The 16128-nt window shown below is 33.9% G+C and overlaps 1 protein-coding gene across 5 annotated transcripts in view; it reads right to left on the bottom strand.

The window, feature by feature from the left end:
* Positions 1–2078: 2078 nt before the first annotated feature.
* The window catches only part of LOC111046846, a 133024-nt gene continuing 118974 nt past the window's right edge, over positions 2079–16128 (bottom strand). For 2 of the 5 annotated variants that reach the window (XM_039434301.1, XM_039434303.1), the window contains 6 exons: positions 14897–14950; positions 13477–13698; positions 12187–12355; positions 9346–9495; positions 8319–8453; positions 2079–5746 (listed from right to left, as the gene is read on the bottom strand). In XM_039434301.1, the coding sequence (XP_039290235.1) occupies positions 5088–5746; positions 8319–8453; positions 9346–9495; positions 12187–12355; positions 13477–13698; positions 14897–14950 (1389 nt within the window). In that variant the 3' untranslated portion in view covers positions 2079–5087. The remainder of the gene's footprint in view (positions 5747–8318; positions 8454–9345; positions 9496–12186; positions 12356–13476; positions 13699–14896; positions 14951–16128) is intronic. The other 3 variants (XM_039434302.1, XM_039434304.1, XM_039434305.1) reach the window with 3 other exon arrangements.

The following is a 16128-nucleotide window of genomic DNA, read 5'->3' as shown; positions in this document are numbered from 1 at the left end:
GGTCCATGATATAATAGCAGTGGAGAAAGATAGGAGAACAGCATAGTCGATTCTCTGCCTTGCTACTGCCTTCTGATGTAATATTATTAACTGTTCTTTCTTGTTTAAAATTTTCACAATTACATTTAATTCATAAAGAAAATATATTTTTCAATAATTTAATAAAAAATATCCATAATTGAGATTCAATAATATGATAATACATTTATCTACATTGTTAAAAAAGGATCTGGCAACGTTGCGGCTCAAGAAAAGGATGGAGCTATCTGCTTTGTCGCATGATGGACAAGAATATTAACACCAATGTTAATCAAATACTGCCATTATAACGTGGAGGGTAGCCGTCTAGTTGTCACCCCGACTACTTGACACCTGGTCATTTTTGCCATAGGCGACTACTTGTACCCTCGAAAAAAAATATGCCATTGCCGTCAAGTTGTCCCCCCGACTACTTGACACCTACTGGACCAAAGGTGCCAACTAGTCATGACCGTAAACGACAACTTGACACCTCGCACCCTCGCGTCAGGGTGTCCCCTCGACTAGTTGTCACCTCCTTAGAAAGGAGACAAGTAGACAGGGATGGCTCACGTCTACATGACACCTTGCAGGCTGGCGTCAAGTTGTCACCCCGACTACTTGTCACCTACAGAGCACCAGTTGGCACAACTTACACCCCCGCGGCGTAGGGAGGAGGATCAATCAATTTTTATCACTGGTTATGATGTAAAATTGAATTCTAAGCACTTTTCGTTCAGTAACATTTTCCCGTCAAACGCACGGTTCGGGAGATATTCGCCGTCTTTGCTATTTTTAGGACAATTTTTTTCAAGTTGGTTGAAAACAGAAAAAAATGAATAATAAGCCCTTTTGATGACTGAACCAGATGTAGAACACAATTCTAAACACATTTTGTTCGGATATATTTTCCCGTCAGACGCACCGTTTACGAGTAAATTGAGCATGCTAGGACAGTCAAATTTTCATCCATCAATGATGGCTGATGAAGCTATCAGTCTGGTTATCAACTGAGGTATTACATGAAGTCTGGTAATTAATATGAGGATAAATAATTATTTATACACACTTGCGCTCAGATTGCAATCAGACCATAAGAAGGCCAATGAGAATCTTCAAATTGTGTCTGTGTCTTCTACACTCACAGACACTGTTTAAACAAATTTTATGAGTATGATTACTAAGAAGAGTAGCGTGTTGCCACATCTATCACTGCAAATATTGAAAGAAAGAAATCATTTCTCAAATTCCTGGGCATATTATATGAGAGGCAATGAGAGTAAATATGAGATGGAAATTGAGGCAATAAAAATGAGACAAGAAATTTTTCAAATATTCAAGATAATTTATTGAAAACAAATTAACTTTGATAAAATAAATACAAATAATATAATATTAAAAAAAAGAAATAATATTATTATAAAAATAATTATAATAATGAGAGGAAAATGCTTAACATAAATGCTTCATGCTCTTCATCAGAGCATGAGACTTTATATAAAAATGAGGAATCTTAATGCCTTTGCATATAGAACTTGATAGTTAGGCTCCATTTTCCAACTTTCAAATGAAGAACCAGCTGGAATGGTGATCTCTTGTGGAGTGCATAGGTTTTCATGACCGTAGACGACTACTTGAACCCTCGTAAAAATATACCATTGCCGTTAAGTTGTCCCCCCGACTACTTGAAACCTACTGGACCGGAGGTGCCAACTAGTCATGACCGTAAACGACAACTTGACACCTCGCACCCTCACGACAGGGTGTCCCCCCGACTAGTTGTCACCTCATCAGAAAGGAGACAACTAGACGGGTATGGCTCACGTCTACTTGTCCCCTAAAAACCGGTTCTAAAAGGGGACAAGTAGTCGGGGTGACACCTAGTCGCGTACCCAACGTGGACCTTACTATAATTTCGCATGCCTGACTCTTGCATTCATTAAGTAACCACTCAAAAATTAAATAAGTTACATATTCCAATAAACAACATTTTCCATCATAATAAATTATACATACATTTAACAGGCCAATACAAGGATGATTACAATAAAACGAGCCAATTCAACATTAAAAATAATAATAATTTATTAATATTTTACAATAATTACGAACTAATGTGATAAGTTTTTTATACACATGACAGTATTAATGAAACGATTAAATTATCACAAGGAATAAAATCACGACTACAAATTTCACCACCCAACATATTCACTTGACAATTTAAAATTTAACACAATAAACAATTAATAAAAACGTGAAATTAATAATAGTTATCACTAATTGTTGTTTTAGATCTGTACAAAATTTGCGATAGTTTGATATTATTATAGTGACTGTCTAATCTAAAATATACTAAATGGTTATAAGGGAGAAAAAGTGTACTTATAAAGTAGAACCATCACGGTCTGCAGTATAAAGTACAAGCATGAATGGGATTAGTAGGACAAGTTTGATTGAAAATTTGAAGAATTACTAGAATATTTTACAAACTTTACTTCTAATTACAATTAAAAGTAACATTGGAATTAATAAATTTCAGTCCTATAATTTCTTTCTCATATTGTACTAGTGTAATGATCGGATTCAATTTCCATTTATTGATTAAAAAGTCAACTCAAAGTTTGAAGAATTTTTTGCTTTTAATACTGTTAGGATCTGAATTTTATGATCGAGATCTAGTCCAAGCTTATTAAATTATTGCACAATCAATGTTCATAAAAGTTGCAAATTAACACTAGTGTGATCGAACAAAAGCAATTGACAAAAAGATGTGATGCTTGAAAAACACATAAAATAGTCAGAAACCACATTTTCACAAGTAGATTACATTTTATGGATAAATAACCTCATCAATTTATAGAGTACAAATATTATGTGGTTTTTGAAGAGCATTAAAAAACTACAAGACAACAACGCATAATCAAAACCACATTCTCAAGATTTCAAGATTGGGGATTAAAATTTACGTATAAATAACATAAAAGATTAACTAAAATAATATACATAGAATTGAATTAAAACCAATAACTTATTACCATTATGATAAAATTACACGAGTTTACAACACATTAATGTAATCCAAATATCCAAATTATGTGTACTGCCGAATATACACTTCAAGTTATTATGATTAATAATTACGTTGAAAATACAAAAATCCAATGGGTCTCCTATACAGCTAGAATTACAAATCAGTTTTAAAATTACATTGTACTTAACATCTTACAAGTATTAAACGATAGTCACGATATTAATACATAAGAAATATATCACAAGACAAGGGAATAGAATGGAATATTAATCTTAAAATTATCTACACAGGCTTGTGAAGTCAGTTGACGTAATTGATTCAATTGGAATTGATTTATTCAGGAAAATATTGGTAAAGCCAACTGAAGGATATCAAAACTATAAAGACAATGTTATAATAAATTGATTCAATAATTGATAAAACAAAGACTCAAATAACACTTTGCTATTATTTTGCATAATAAAGAATACATTCAAATTGTAAACTAATTCCAAAGCTGATTAAATAAATATAATTAAAGTAGATTCTTTAATTTTGGTTGATATCTTAGTAATACTGATCATCCTAGATAGCAGTAATTTTTTTTTGAAAATATAATTTTTTTATCCACCGAGCACCTTAATAAAGACGACAAAAACATACGTTTTTCCAATATTCAACTTAGAACATACAAAACACACAAAATAACAAAATATAGAATAATAGATAAATGAACAGACAAATAAACACTTATAGCCTATGCCATGAATTGAGAAAATACTTTACAATGGAAACAAATTACGTGAACTGATCATCACCAAACTTGTACAGAATTAGGTAAAAATTTATAGTAGGAAATCTCTTCAACCATCTACAATAATAACGTAGACTTGCAAAATAGCATAATTAATTGACCATAAATTGTGGGGACTATTCTATAACTCGACATCAATTTGATTGCCCTCCTTTCCAATATTTCACACTTCAAGATGACCTTCACGACTTGACAATAAGTCAACTTAAAGTACAAATTAATATACTCATCATGTTTACCTCAAGGCTCATTTAAAGTTTACATTAAGATCAATATAAAGTCCGCCTCATGAATTTGAACATTAATTTCGAATTAATATCCATTACGTTTACTTCAAGGCAAATTTGAAGTTTATTCTATGGTCAAAATCGAGTAGATCTCATGAAGTTTTAATTAAAAACTTCAAAAAGTTTACTTCAAATAGGCTATATTATGAAGTTCACTTTGAGACTTACATTAATTCTACACAAGTAAAATCACACTAATACCCAAATATTAATATTTTTCCCCAGGATGTAACACTAATGGATATCATTCTAAGAAATATTCATTGAGTTGATTGTAAAATTCTCATTTATTTAGGCTGCAACTCTTAGTTAAGCCTTATGTTCACCTTCGGACTAACTCTGAGATAGTTATTGATCATGACTACTACTCCTAGTCAAATCTCAATTTCACCTTCAGGTTATTTTTAAATAATCATTGATTTAGACTACTCCTGTTCAAACCTTAAGTTTACCTTCAGACTACCGTATTTCACTTTCAGACTATAGTTTTACTAGTGGCCCTTATTTTAACCAACATTGACATAGATTACTGTTAAAAAATTCTGTAAACCTTCAACTTTAGGCCCACTACGAGGGTTTTGCTGAATAATGTATATCCGCAAACTATTCTACAAATTTGCCATATTTAAAAACTTCACCTAATCTATGGTGAATGATGGTCTAGTTCACTCTCATAGACTAGGTAGTCTAGCTATCATATTTTTCATTCTCATAGACAAATTTCATTTTGGTTCATAGTTCTTTCCAGTAGACTACCAGGAAACTGCACATTTTTTTCTAGTGTACTGGAACTGATCTGGCAATCTGTCTCTCTCTAGACAACTAATACATGTGGTATACTCTCAGCAGCAACCAGTCTAAGCAACATCTAGTTGACTGCCTTCCTCCACAGTCGTCTTCAAACTAACCGCAACGTTTGGCAAAAGTCAGTTTCTAGAGCTTCTGACACTTAAGATTACTCAACAGCTGACAATTGAGAGCTGAAGATCACTGGAAGGTCGGATGATTGTATTTCAAAGCTAGACAACTTTGTTTGAGAGTCAGAAGTGTTTGTTTGAAGGTCATATGATTTCTTTTGAAGTTCAGATTGTTTTGAATGAATACTTGTAAAATCTTCAGATGGTTTTGAACTGGACGGTAGTTCAGACGATTCTGGAATTGCCGATGACTTTGCTTGAAGTGTGGGTGGTTTGTAACTAAAGTTTGTTGAATCTTCAGACGAATTAAAACTGATATTCGCTGATTGATCAGACAATTTTGGAGTTTCCTTGAGGTCGGATTCTGAATTATTTTGAACCTTAAGGTCGGACGAATGTACAGTCGTTGTAAGGTCAGCCGACCTTGAAGTAGTTGGAAAATCGGACGACTGACTTTTGGATAGTTTGGCCTCGTGTGCAGCTGATGCATGCGCGCTAAAACTGGCCGGACGGTCAGATGACCTTGAGCTTGAGCTGAAGGTCGCTGGCAGGTCAAGCTTGAGCCACTCCCTTGTGTGCCTTAGTCCCCCAACCCCCACCTGTTCACCGGTGGTGCTGGGTGATGCATAGTTTTGTGCCAACTTTTCATTGCTGATAAATTCCTTGCTGAGGTTATCAGTGGCTCCGGTTGTATCTGCTGAAACAGAAAATCAAGAATTCATTTTTAAAAGTAGATGAGTCATGCTATATATACTTCATGAAAATCTTGCATAGGAAAGCCAATGAAAACAGATCTAGAAACCAAGGTATCTTGAATTGCAGAATTCGAAGAATTTGTGAAGAATCTATTGAGTCTTAATGGTCAAATTTTGTGGAATTTCGAAAATTTGAAAAGACAATTTCTTTAAAAAAATCAAATTTTTGAAACTTGAAAACCATATTTTCAGCAAATTTCTAAGGAAACCTCAATAACGACTGCAGTGACAAACTAATTTTCCCAGATTTAGCTCCCACCGCCAAAGCACAAAGCACCGCTTCCTTTGTTGAAATCCGCCTTATAACAATACTGGGTTTGTGAAGCAGTGTAATAAAAGCGTCGAGATAATACTACCATTCATTTCTACTTATTAACATTTTTGATCCAATTAAAATATTGACTTTTCAAATTACAAATGAGACCTGCGCATATAGATCTGCTAACCATTATTTTAGTATAAACCTCACGAAGCTTGACCCAGCATTTTTTAGTGAGTCATTACTTTTGCAAATTTCTTTCTGTTTTTTCTGAGTGGAATTATTATAAATTTGGTATTTGAAACATCTAAATACAATAATATGGTTTATATGAATATTTTTGGACTGGAAGTTTTGTACAAGTGATCACCTGAAAGACATGACCATATTTCGGACTTTTTCAATGTTATCTAAATTTGGGAGAGAAATAATTTCATATTGATCTCAGTTTTTCTCCTTTGATCTGTGTTTTTTACTTTCCTTGCCCTATTACCATAGGTAAGGAAAGTATTGCTTTCCGAAAAAAATAAGGTATCCCAATTTCTAAATTTCTATACGTATCAAGGTCCCTTGAGTCCGAAAAAGTGGTTTTCGGGTATTGGTCTGTATGTATGTATGTATGTATGTATGTATGTATGTATGTATGTATGTTTGTATGTGTGTGTGTGTGTGTGTGTGTGTGTGTGTGTGTGTGTTGTGTGTGTGTGTGTGTGTGTGTGTGTGTGTGTGTGTGTATGTGCGTCTGTGTGTGTGTGTGTGTGTGTGTGTGTATATATATGAGTGTATGTGCGTCTGTGTGTGTGTGTGTGTGTGTGTGGTGTGTGTGTGTGTGTGTATATATATATGAGTGTATGTGCGTCTGTGAACACGATATCTCATCTCCCAATTAACGGAATGACTTGAAATTTGGAACGTGAGGTCCTTACACTATAAGGATTCGACACGAACAATAAATTTCGATCAAATGCAATCCAAGATGGCGGCTAAAATGGCGAAAATGTTGTCAAAAACAGGGTTTTTCGCGATTTTCTCGAAAACGGCTCCAACGATTTTGATCAAATTCATACCTAAAAAATTCATTGATAAGCTCTATCAACTGCCACAAGTCCCATATCTGTAAAAATTTCAGGAGCACCGCCCCATCTATGCAAAGTTTGTTTTTAGATTCGCAATTATCAGTCTTCAGATACAATTTAAACTAAAAAATTTAAGTGGAAAAGATTCAGCATGAAAATCTCTACAATTTATGTTCAGTAAAATTTTCACCTAGAATTGAAAATAAGCTCGAAATGCGAGAAAATAAGATTATTCAATTGCAAACTGTTGATTCTATTAAATCATTCACTATGAAGAGATAGCAGATCTCGTGTGTCTCCAGCGTTATTGCCCTGTCACCAGCTGGCTCAAATCTTTGAATAGTAGACTTTGGATGCCCCGGAACACTAGCGTCAGGTGATCAATTTTCATAACGGCAAGGAAAGTTGTGTGAGTACGCCACACCAGATTTTTTAAAAGTGGAATGAGAATAAAAATAGAATATTACTATATAAGTGTTGAACATATTACGTTTATTTAGGCTGGCCACTAACGACAGAACAAGTGTGTCGAACATGTGTGAACGGACATGTCATCGAAGGCGAAACACAAATACCCACCAAGGGACGGCGTCAAACTGGGCCGGCAAAAAAGTGGGTCGACGACAAACTGGTTTTTCAGGTTATCTAGCCTAGTTTGTCGTTGCATGCACCGCCAAACTTGCACTCTGAGGAATGCAGCCCAGTTTGACGGCATGCAACTTTGGCGATAGCCCAGTTTGTCATCGACCCCCCACAAATACATTCACGCGAAACGCTTCGAACAAAAAATAGCTGTTTGACAGCAGCTTCTAAGCTAACATAAAATAAACAACTAATAACAATAAATAAACCACTGGAAAATTACATATTATAATGGTTAAAAAATCATTTTACCTCAAATAGCAAAGAAGAAATAAGCAACAAAAAATCAAAGATACAAGAACTTAACCTCAAAAGTTTTTGTTGGAAGCTTTTCGCCGATGACACAAGACTTGTCTCTCGAACAGACAAATTTATGCATATAGTAACACAAATGTATCCACAAATGTATCCATAAATGTATTCAACACACTTGTCCTGTCGATAGTAGCCGGGCTTAATTACTAAATTGAAATCTTTATTGCTCTATTTCTTATTTATTCTTGCTTTTCTGGATACATACTCAGTGAAAGAACTGACCTTTATTGTGGATGGCTTCATCATCGAGCTGCAGCCGACCTCCGGGAAAGAACTCGCTGCTGCTCACATCCGAGAATCCCTGGAAGGGGCGAGCGGAGCTGCTGATGAAGAACTCTCCATCGTCTGTCGTCATTTCTGCACAAAAATAATAAACTATGTAATACCAGAGACAAGCAATATGCTTATGCTTATGCTTTATCTATGCCATGGTAATACTAGCAGGTAACCCGTGCTCTGCAAGTGTCTAGTTTGTTGACCTACTTGACCTACTGAAATATTGAAGACTTTAAAATAGACCTATAACCATCCTCGGTAGCTTGAAATTATATAAGCAAATTTAATCAATTCAGTAGTTCAGACGTGATGAAGCGTCATTCGTGAATTTCCTATCCCGTACGTGTATAAGCCAATTCTTTCCTATATTATATTAAAGATTTGATAATCCACAACATACAGGTGATGAGAAATCAATCTATTTTCAAGTTATTATAAGATCAATAGTATATCCTAATTTAACAAATCGCCTGAATGTATCTTACGTATTGATACGCAATACGAAATGTTTAGATATGTTCAATATCTAATTCAAAAGGGTACTCAGATTAATATTTTCATTTAGGTACGTTCAAGTTATTACTAATATATCAACACACAATAGTAGATAATTAACAAGTCAAGACCGAACCTTCTCTTCTTTCTAATTTCAATAAGTATAGTCAAAATAAATAATTGGAATTATATTCTCACAGCCTCGGACACTGCCTCATATATAAGTGAAAATATTCTTCCCATGAGTTCTAATAAAAAAAAATTCACTAAAACGGACCCGGACACTGACACTGACACTGGTATGAGTGAGCCATTAGCTCTAATACAATAACATTTTTACTGAACCAAACCCGGACACTGATAAAAGATACTGATAAGTGGGAATCCACCTCAACCCTTCAACTGAATACAGTAATACAGTATCCTTTTTTAGTATTTATCGTCTATTCCTAATGTAATTATCAATTTGTTAACTCACGTGTGAAATCATAGTCGACGGCGCCCAGTTGATAGAAGTCGTAGTCGTTCTTCTTTTGTCTGCTGCTGCTGCCGCCCTTTGTCTGAGCATAATCCTCAGCCGAGGAGACATCTCTGTCAGTCACCGAATCACCTTCAGCCAGCTCCCAGTCTGAAACATATTCAATTTCAAAATGACAGGACATATTCAATTCGACAACACAGTTGGTGAAGGGTTGTTCCATTGAATATACTCAGTTATACTGGGTTCGTGAACATTATGGAGAAACAGCTTAATATTTTTCAAGGAAAATTTGAAAGTCTGATCCTATTCGAATAATAAAATCAATTTTCTCTCGCTTCAAAATTTTGTTCAACAATCTACTCCACATATTTAACACTCTGAACAGAAACTGTATGATCTGTCAGGTCATTTACCTACTCATTTATTTAATTGGTGTGTGATTTATTGGCATTTTTAAATGTGAATAACGGCTTGAGATATCGATGTGCGGTTTTACCATTCATTTTCGCTTAAAACTCTGAATCGAAATAATAATAATAATAATAACAATAATAATATATAAATATATTTCCTTTAAAAAAATACATTCAAGCAATTAAAACATAAAAAGTACAAAATATCTACAATACAATAGGCTTATGAAAAAATATGGAATTTAATTCTATTGGAAATTGACCTACTCAACTATAGGAAACCCATGTACTAGAGTAGGTGTTAGTAGTAGTAATAGATTCTGGGTGGGGGTGCAAACTGCAAATACGTTGGGTAAGTGAGCTCACATATTGTTTGAGATTATGTTTTCTATATGATGTCTTCCAGTTGAAATAATCCAGTTCTTAGCGGCAGTTTTGAATCTTCTTGGGTTTTCTATTGACTTGATTTGTGCAGGAAGTAGATTGTGGAGTTTTGGTGCTAGGTGGTTGAAGTGTCGTTGATATATTGCCTTCCTAGCCACGTTCGTAATAAGAAGGATTATGTTTCTTGTGTTATGACTGGTTCCTTTGTTGAAAGCATTCCGGGTTTTTGTGTAGTATGAAAATTATTTCCAAGGGGTAGAGTTGTCTTATGTCCATCACACCAAACTCATTGTAGAGCTGGTCTGACGGATAACAAGGTGGCCTCTGCTTGATGATCTTCATTATTAGTTTTTGCACTTTTAAGAGGGGGTCAAGGTGCACGTAGTTTGTTCCCCCCATCCTACAATCCCATAGATAAGCAGAGACTGAACTAAGGAGACCATCTTCATGCACTTCTCATCAATCAATGTTCTCAGCATTTTAAACTTGTAAATGGTCTTTCTCAGCTTCTTGCAGAGGTTATCTATATGATGGTCCCACCGTAGAAAAGAATCCACTATAACTCCAAGATATTTTATTGTCGGTTTTCTGTGGATAGTGGATGCAGTACTGTTGGAAAGGTTGACTGATAAGAGATTTTCTGTAGGCTGTCCATGCTGTGTTGCTGAGAAAGTTAGAAAGTTGGTTTTGTCATAGTTTAGGGTGAGCAGATTCTGATTGAGCCAATGTGAGATTTTCTCTAGTCCCATTTCAGCCTTATTCCATGTTGTCCACGTTGGCCCCAAAAACAAAAGAACTGTGTCATCGGCAAAGGTGGTGATATTTCCTCCAATTAACATACTGAGGATTTATATAAATCAAGAATAGTATAGGGCCAAGGACGGTTCCTTGGGGTACTCCATATTCGACTTCCAGCTTGCTGCTTGTCTGTCCATTCACTCTGACACTCTGGGTCCGGTTTAACAAGTAACTCTTGAATAGTTCCCATGCTACTCCTCTGATTCCATAATTGTGGAGTCTCGCTAGCAGAACATCATGTGACACAGTATCAAATGCTTTTTTCAAGTCCAGGAATATTGCCAAAGGTTTCTCCTCACAGTTGATTTTCTCTGTTATTTGTGAAATGACATTGTGGATTGCGTCGTTGGTACTACAGTTTGATTTGAAGCCATATTGATTTGCTGATAGAATATTATTCTTTTTAAGGAATTTAATAAGTCTGGATTTGATACATTTCTCAAAAATTTATGCTATGATATTTAAAAGTGATATTGACCTATAACAGTTCAAATCTTTCTTGTCCCCTGCTTTAAAAATTGAACATATAACAGCTTCCTTCAAACACTGAGGAAAGACACCTTCTCCTAGGATTTTGTTGGCTATCATTGTCAATGGTGCAGCAAGAGCTATACAGTTCTGTTTGAAGAGCTCTGGTCGGAAGTTGTCTGGTCCTGGTGCATTGTCTGATTTGAGACTGCTGATTATTTTTTTTCATTTCTTCTTCATCTACTGGTGTAAAAAATATTGATTCACATACTCTAGCATAATGTATCATATGACAACATTTTCATTTCAAAAAATGAAGTTTTATTCAAAATGGTGGTTCCAAGATGTGGGGCCAAAATTTTCAAGCGACAGAATAGTAGTTTATTTCGAATAGGCTGTTTCCATAATTTTCACCAATCCTGTAAATGGCTTTGCATGAAAAGGTTGCAATTTTTTTAAATTTGGCAAAAGGAATATTCAAGTTTCAACTTGTTTTATTCAGAGTATCCTGCGTAGCCTCACATCATATAGTCAGACAATCCTGTTCAACAAGACTACTAATTTGAAGTGAGGCCTCAAATATCAGTAATAGAAAGAATAACTTGCAGTTAATATAATATAAATTATTAGAATAAGAAGCAGGCTTTAGGTTCACACGAGTTGTTCCTTTCCAATCGTTTTACTAATATGGTGTAAATGAATGGAATAAATAAATAATTTATTACATAAAGAGGAATGGAAATCAAACGAGATTGTTGGTAATTGTTGAACGTACCAGCAAAACAAGAATAGTCGACATTGGAAGGAGTCTCCCAGTTGCGTTTCCTATTATCGATGACGTCATCAAGGTCATCATCTTCGCTGTCACTGGGCTCTCCCGGGTACTCGTACACGCAGTGATACTCCTGCTCCTTGAAGCACACTCGTTTCTTCTTCAATGAGTCCTGATAAAAATTACATATTTTAATTAATCACACAAGAAAAATCAATAGTTGGAAATAATAAATTGAAAATTTCGGCGTGGACAGATTTTTTTTCAGAAAACAAGGTTAAACTAAGTTTTTTGATAAACCAGGGGCACAACTTATTCCGCTTTAAGTAAAACCATAGTGAGAAGATAGAAATTTCTCTATTCTTATCCTATGGTAACATGTGGATGCACTCAAGGTTTAAAAATAGATTAAAGGCCACATTGAAAAGTCATATGTATTAGAATATATTCGGTCATCGTTTATAATCATCAAATATCTGACTGTATTAGAACCGATTTGAGGTGTTCATCTTCAAATCTTCGATAAAAATTGGTCAAATATCTATAACCGTAGTATATTATTTATATGACTGTGTCATGGGGCCCTAGGCCCTAATAAGTAAAGAACACGAGAGTGGCGCATTTTGTGAAATCAATTATAATCTACTAAGTAAGAAATACAAATATACAAGCAGTACAATAGGCTATGTCATAATAAATCATATAACTAAGTCATATAGTACATACTCTTTAGAAATAAATCGAATGTCTTTAAAATTGAAATCTTAAGGATTCAAGTACATTATTTGATGAATATAGATTTTATTATTTGCTCAGCCTCAAGTATGGTAGCTAATCCCAATGTACGTACCTAGGATACATTATCTTTCTGGTATGTATTGTTGATACATTGAGTAAATTGATTAAATTCCGACATAACCTATCAATTACTAAACGAAAATCCAAATTTACATGCTGTAAACCACCCTGAAGACTTCTGTTACTGCAAATATTGACAACAGGGTGAACAGCTAGAGGAAAATTCTGATGAGAGCAGAAGTCTTCGAGGTGGTTTACAGCATTCACCTTTGGATTTTCGTTGAATAATCAATTATTTATCCTTTAACATATGAACAAATACAATTGCACACCAATTTCCTTTGAATAGCCTATTATAGTTTATTCTTGAGCATTTGAACAAATTCAATTTCTCATCAACTTCCTTCCATTTGAATAGCTTATTATACTGTTTGTATTTTTCGGCTGAAATAGAACATTGAATCGTAAATTGAGTTATTATGGATTTGAACCAACCTGTTTACTTTCTTCAGCAGCCAATCGCAGCGCAGACTTGGTTGGGGTGGCTGATTTGTCCCAAATGGAGGGCACAAACTCAGTGGTACTGCCACAGCTAGAGTTGTCATCATCATCATCATCACAATCAGCCCTCCTCTCCTCATCCTCCCCCTCCCCCTCTTCGTCCTCCTCATCAATCCTGGCCATACCATGTTGATGGTCTGCTATGTCGTCCTGCGACTAATCACAAGCACATGCAATTAGATGATAGAATCAAATCAAATAGCATTTAATGCCACAGGATGCACTTTACAATCAACTTATTATACAGTACCAGAGAAAACTTATACAGATTGTTTTATTCAAGATTAAAACCTTTATGAGTTGATGAACTTCAAGAATAAATTGCTAAATATAAAAACTAGAGATTTGTAATGAAATGAGAACAAATTTCTATCACTAATTTATATATTCTTTTTTAACTCACATCATACACATACCTCTAGTTGAGTGAGAAGTTAATTCACATTATTAAGTTTTTTTTAATTCTGATTTATTTTTAAGAATAATAACATTTTCAATTTACAACAAACCATTTCAAAACAAACTCCTAAATCATCTTGCTCCTATCAACTTGTCGAGCAGGTTTGTAAAATTTGTGAATAGTACAATTCTTTCGATAATATAGTATGAAAATGCGTTCTCAAATCTGGTGTTTTTTAATACTCATCAAAAATTATGAAGTTAATTATTGTGATAATTCTCTCTAATGATAACTATCTTTTATAAATGGTAATTTTCTTATTGGTTATCTTTCAAAGTATCTACAACACAATAATAAAGATTTTTATTTTTGATTAACTACATACTACAGATATTTTTATGCACAGGTGCACAGATAGTATTATTAACACATTGTTTATGTTTTCTTTAGCATGCGAAGCCATGATTTAGCATTGTTTCAGCAATATTACAATAATTTCAAAAACTTGTTTTAGTTGTTTGATTTTTAAATTATAATAATTCAGCCAAAAATAATAATTAGTAGTATTTATTCAGTTTTTAGAAAAATGAATTAATATGATGAGTGAATAAAATTGTGTGGAAAACCCATGCATATTAGCCTCAAACTAAACTTAAAAACATGTCGATTTCTAAATATAAATATATTTGAAGAAATAAATCGGAATAAAAATAGCAAATTCAAAAATCAAAATCATTTTAATGATCTTCTTTTTTCGTCTCCTTCAATTTATTTCTTTCCTTCATTAATATTGTAAACCACTAAAAAAAACGACTTATAATTAAATAATTTAACAACTCACAAATCATGCAACACAGCAACAGTTTGTGAAGAGTTAGAAATTAGTGAATTATGGAGAAAAATAGCAGGATGATGTGAGGATTTTTGTGCAAACGTTTCTAACTTGCAACCAACCTGTAGCGAGAAAGTGGCAACTTTTGCTTTCACAGTCTCTTCCCTATCTCCGTCCTGAGTTTTGAGAATGTGTGTGTGTGTGCAGAGGATTGAGGTAAAACAGAAACAGAGAACAAAAGAGAAAGAGATAGAGAGCGGGAAAGATAGAGGACAGAAAGATACACAGATTAACACATAGATAGAAATTAAATTACCTACTAACAAGTATTTGGGAATAGATATACTAGAGGGTAGTTTATGAGGAATTTCAAGTTATCATAGTGAATCAGTTACCGTGACTTAATTGGTATAATTGGTTGATTGAATTTTTAGTTTTCAATGAAAAATTCTACACAGAGTTCTACACTATCTTCATAGATTATTAGAATTGATGTTCAATGAAATAATAAACTCTGAGTAGAACAGTAAAGTGTTGTGTTATTTCATCTCATTATGAAACACTCTAGTACAATTATACAACTTGGAAAGAAGAGATATTTTAACCGTTGAATTATTCTTGACAGAATTAGTCCGTTAATGTAAATAATTCTTCATACTAATAATGCTTATACTGAAAAAAATCATATAGTGTTGTATATGATAAAGTGTTGTCAATTTAATATAATTTCAAGACTGTTTTACAAAGCAATACAAGAAAGTAGCTTCAATCAAGATTCACAAGGCAAATCTTGATCATAGGTTGAACTTTCAATTCAACAGTAGCTAAGAAGAAAAATACAATATGGGGATTTTTAAAAATGAGAAGTTCTAAGTCTCAATTGGAATGTATTGAATTCCTCATAAGCTAGCAATAAGAGTAATTAATATTTGCTACCACATCTAGAAAGATAGTCACACAGAAGAACAAATACGAGGTACAATCCACACTACACAGATTTCTTTACAGCCAATAGGGCCAGCTACTTAGTTTCACACAAATCTTGTAGTTCAAAATATATTGTAATCAAGAAGGATGAAAAGCAGGCTTTTTTACACAAAAGCAAATCACAATGAACAAGAAAAGATGATTTCAATAATATGATATACGATATAATAAATTTAAAAAATATTTCAATCAAGTGATATACTAAGCACAATTTTTTACATGGAAGAGTAGATCTAAATCATAAATCAAATATCGTATAAAATTCTTTTCAAGATTCAGAAATGCCAATAACGCGATATGAAAATATATCAACTTCACATGGCAATAAGAAAGATGCTAGCAAGTTGCTTTCATTCAACCCAGGATT

This window comes from Nilaparvata lugens, chromosome 8, assembly GCF_014356525.2.
Source record: "Nilaparvata lugens isolate BPH chromosome 8, ASM1435652v1, whole genome shotgun sequence".
Classification (NCBI taxonomy): domain Eukaryota; kingdom Metazoa; phylum Arthropoda; class Insecta; order Hemiptera; family Delphacidae; genus Nilaparvata; species Nilaparvata lugens.
This window is presented reverse-complemented; position numbering and strand designations above follow the sequence as displayed.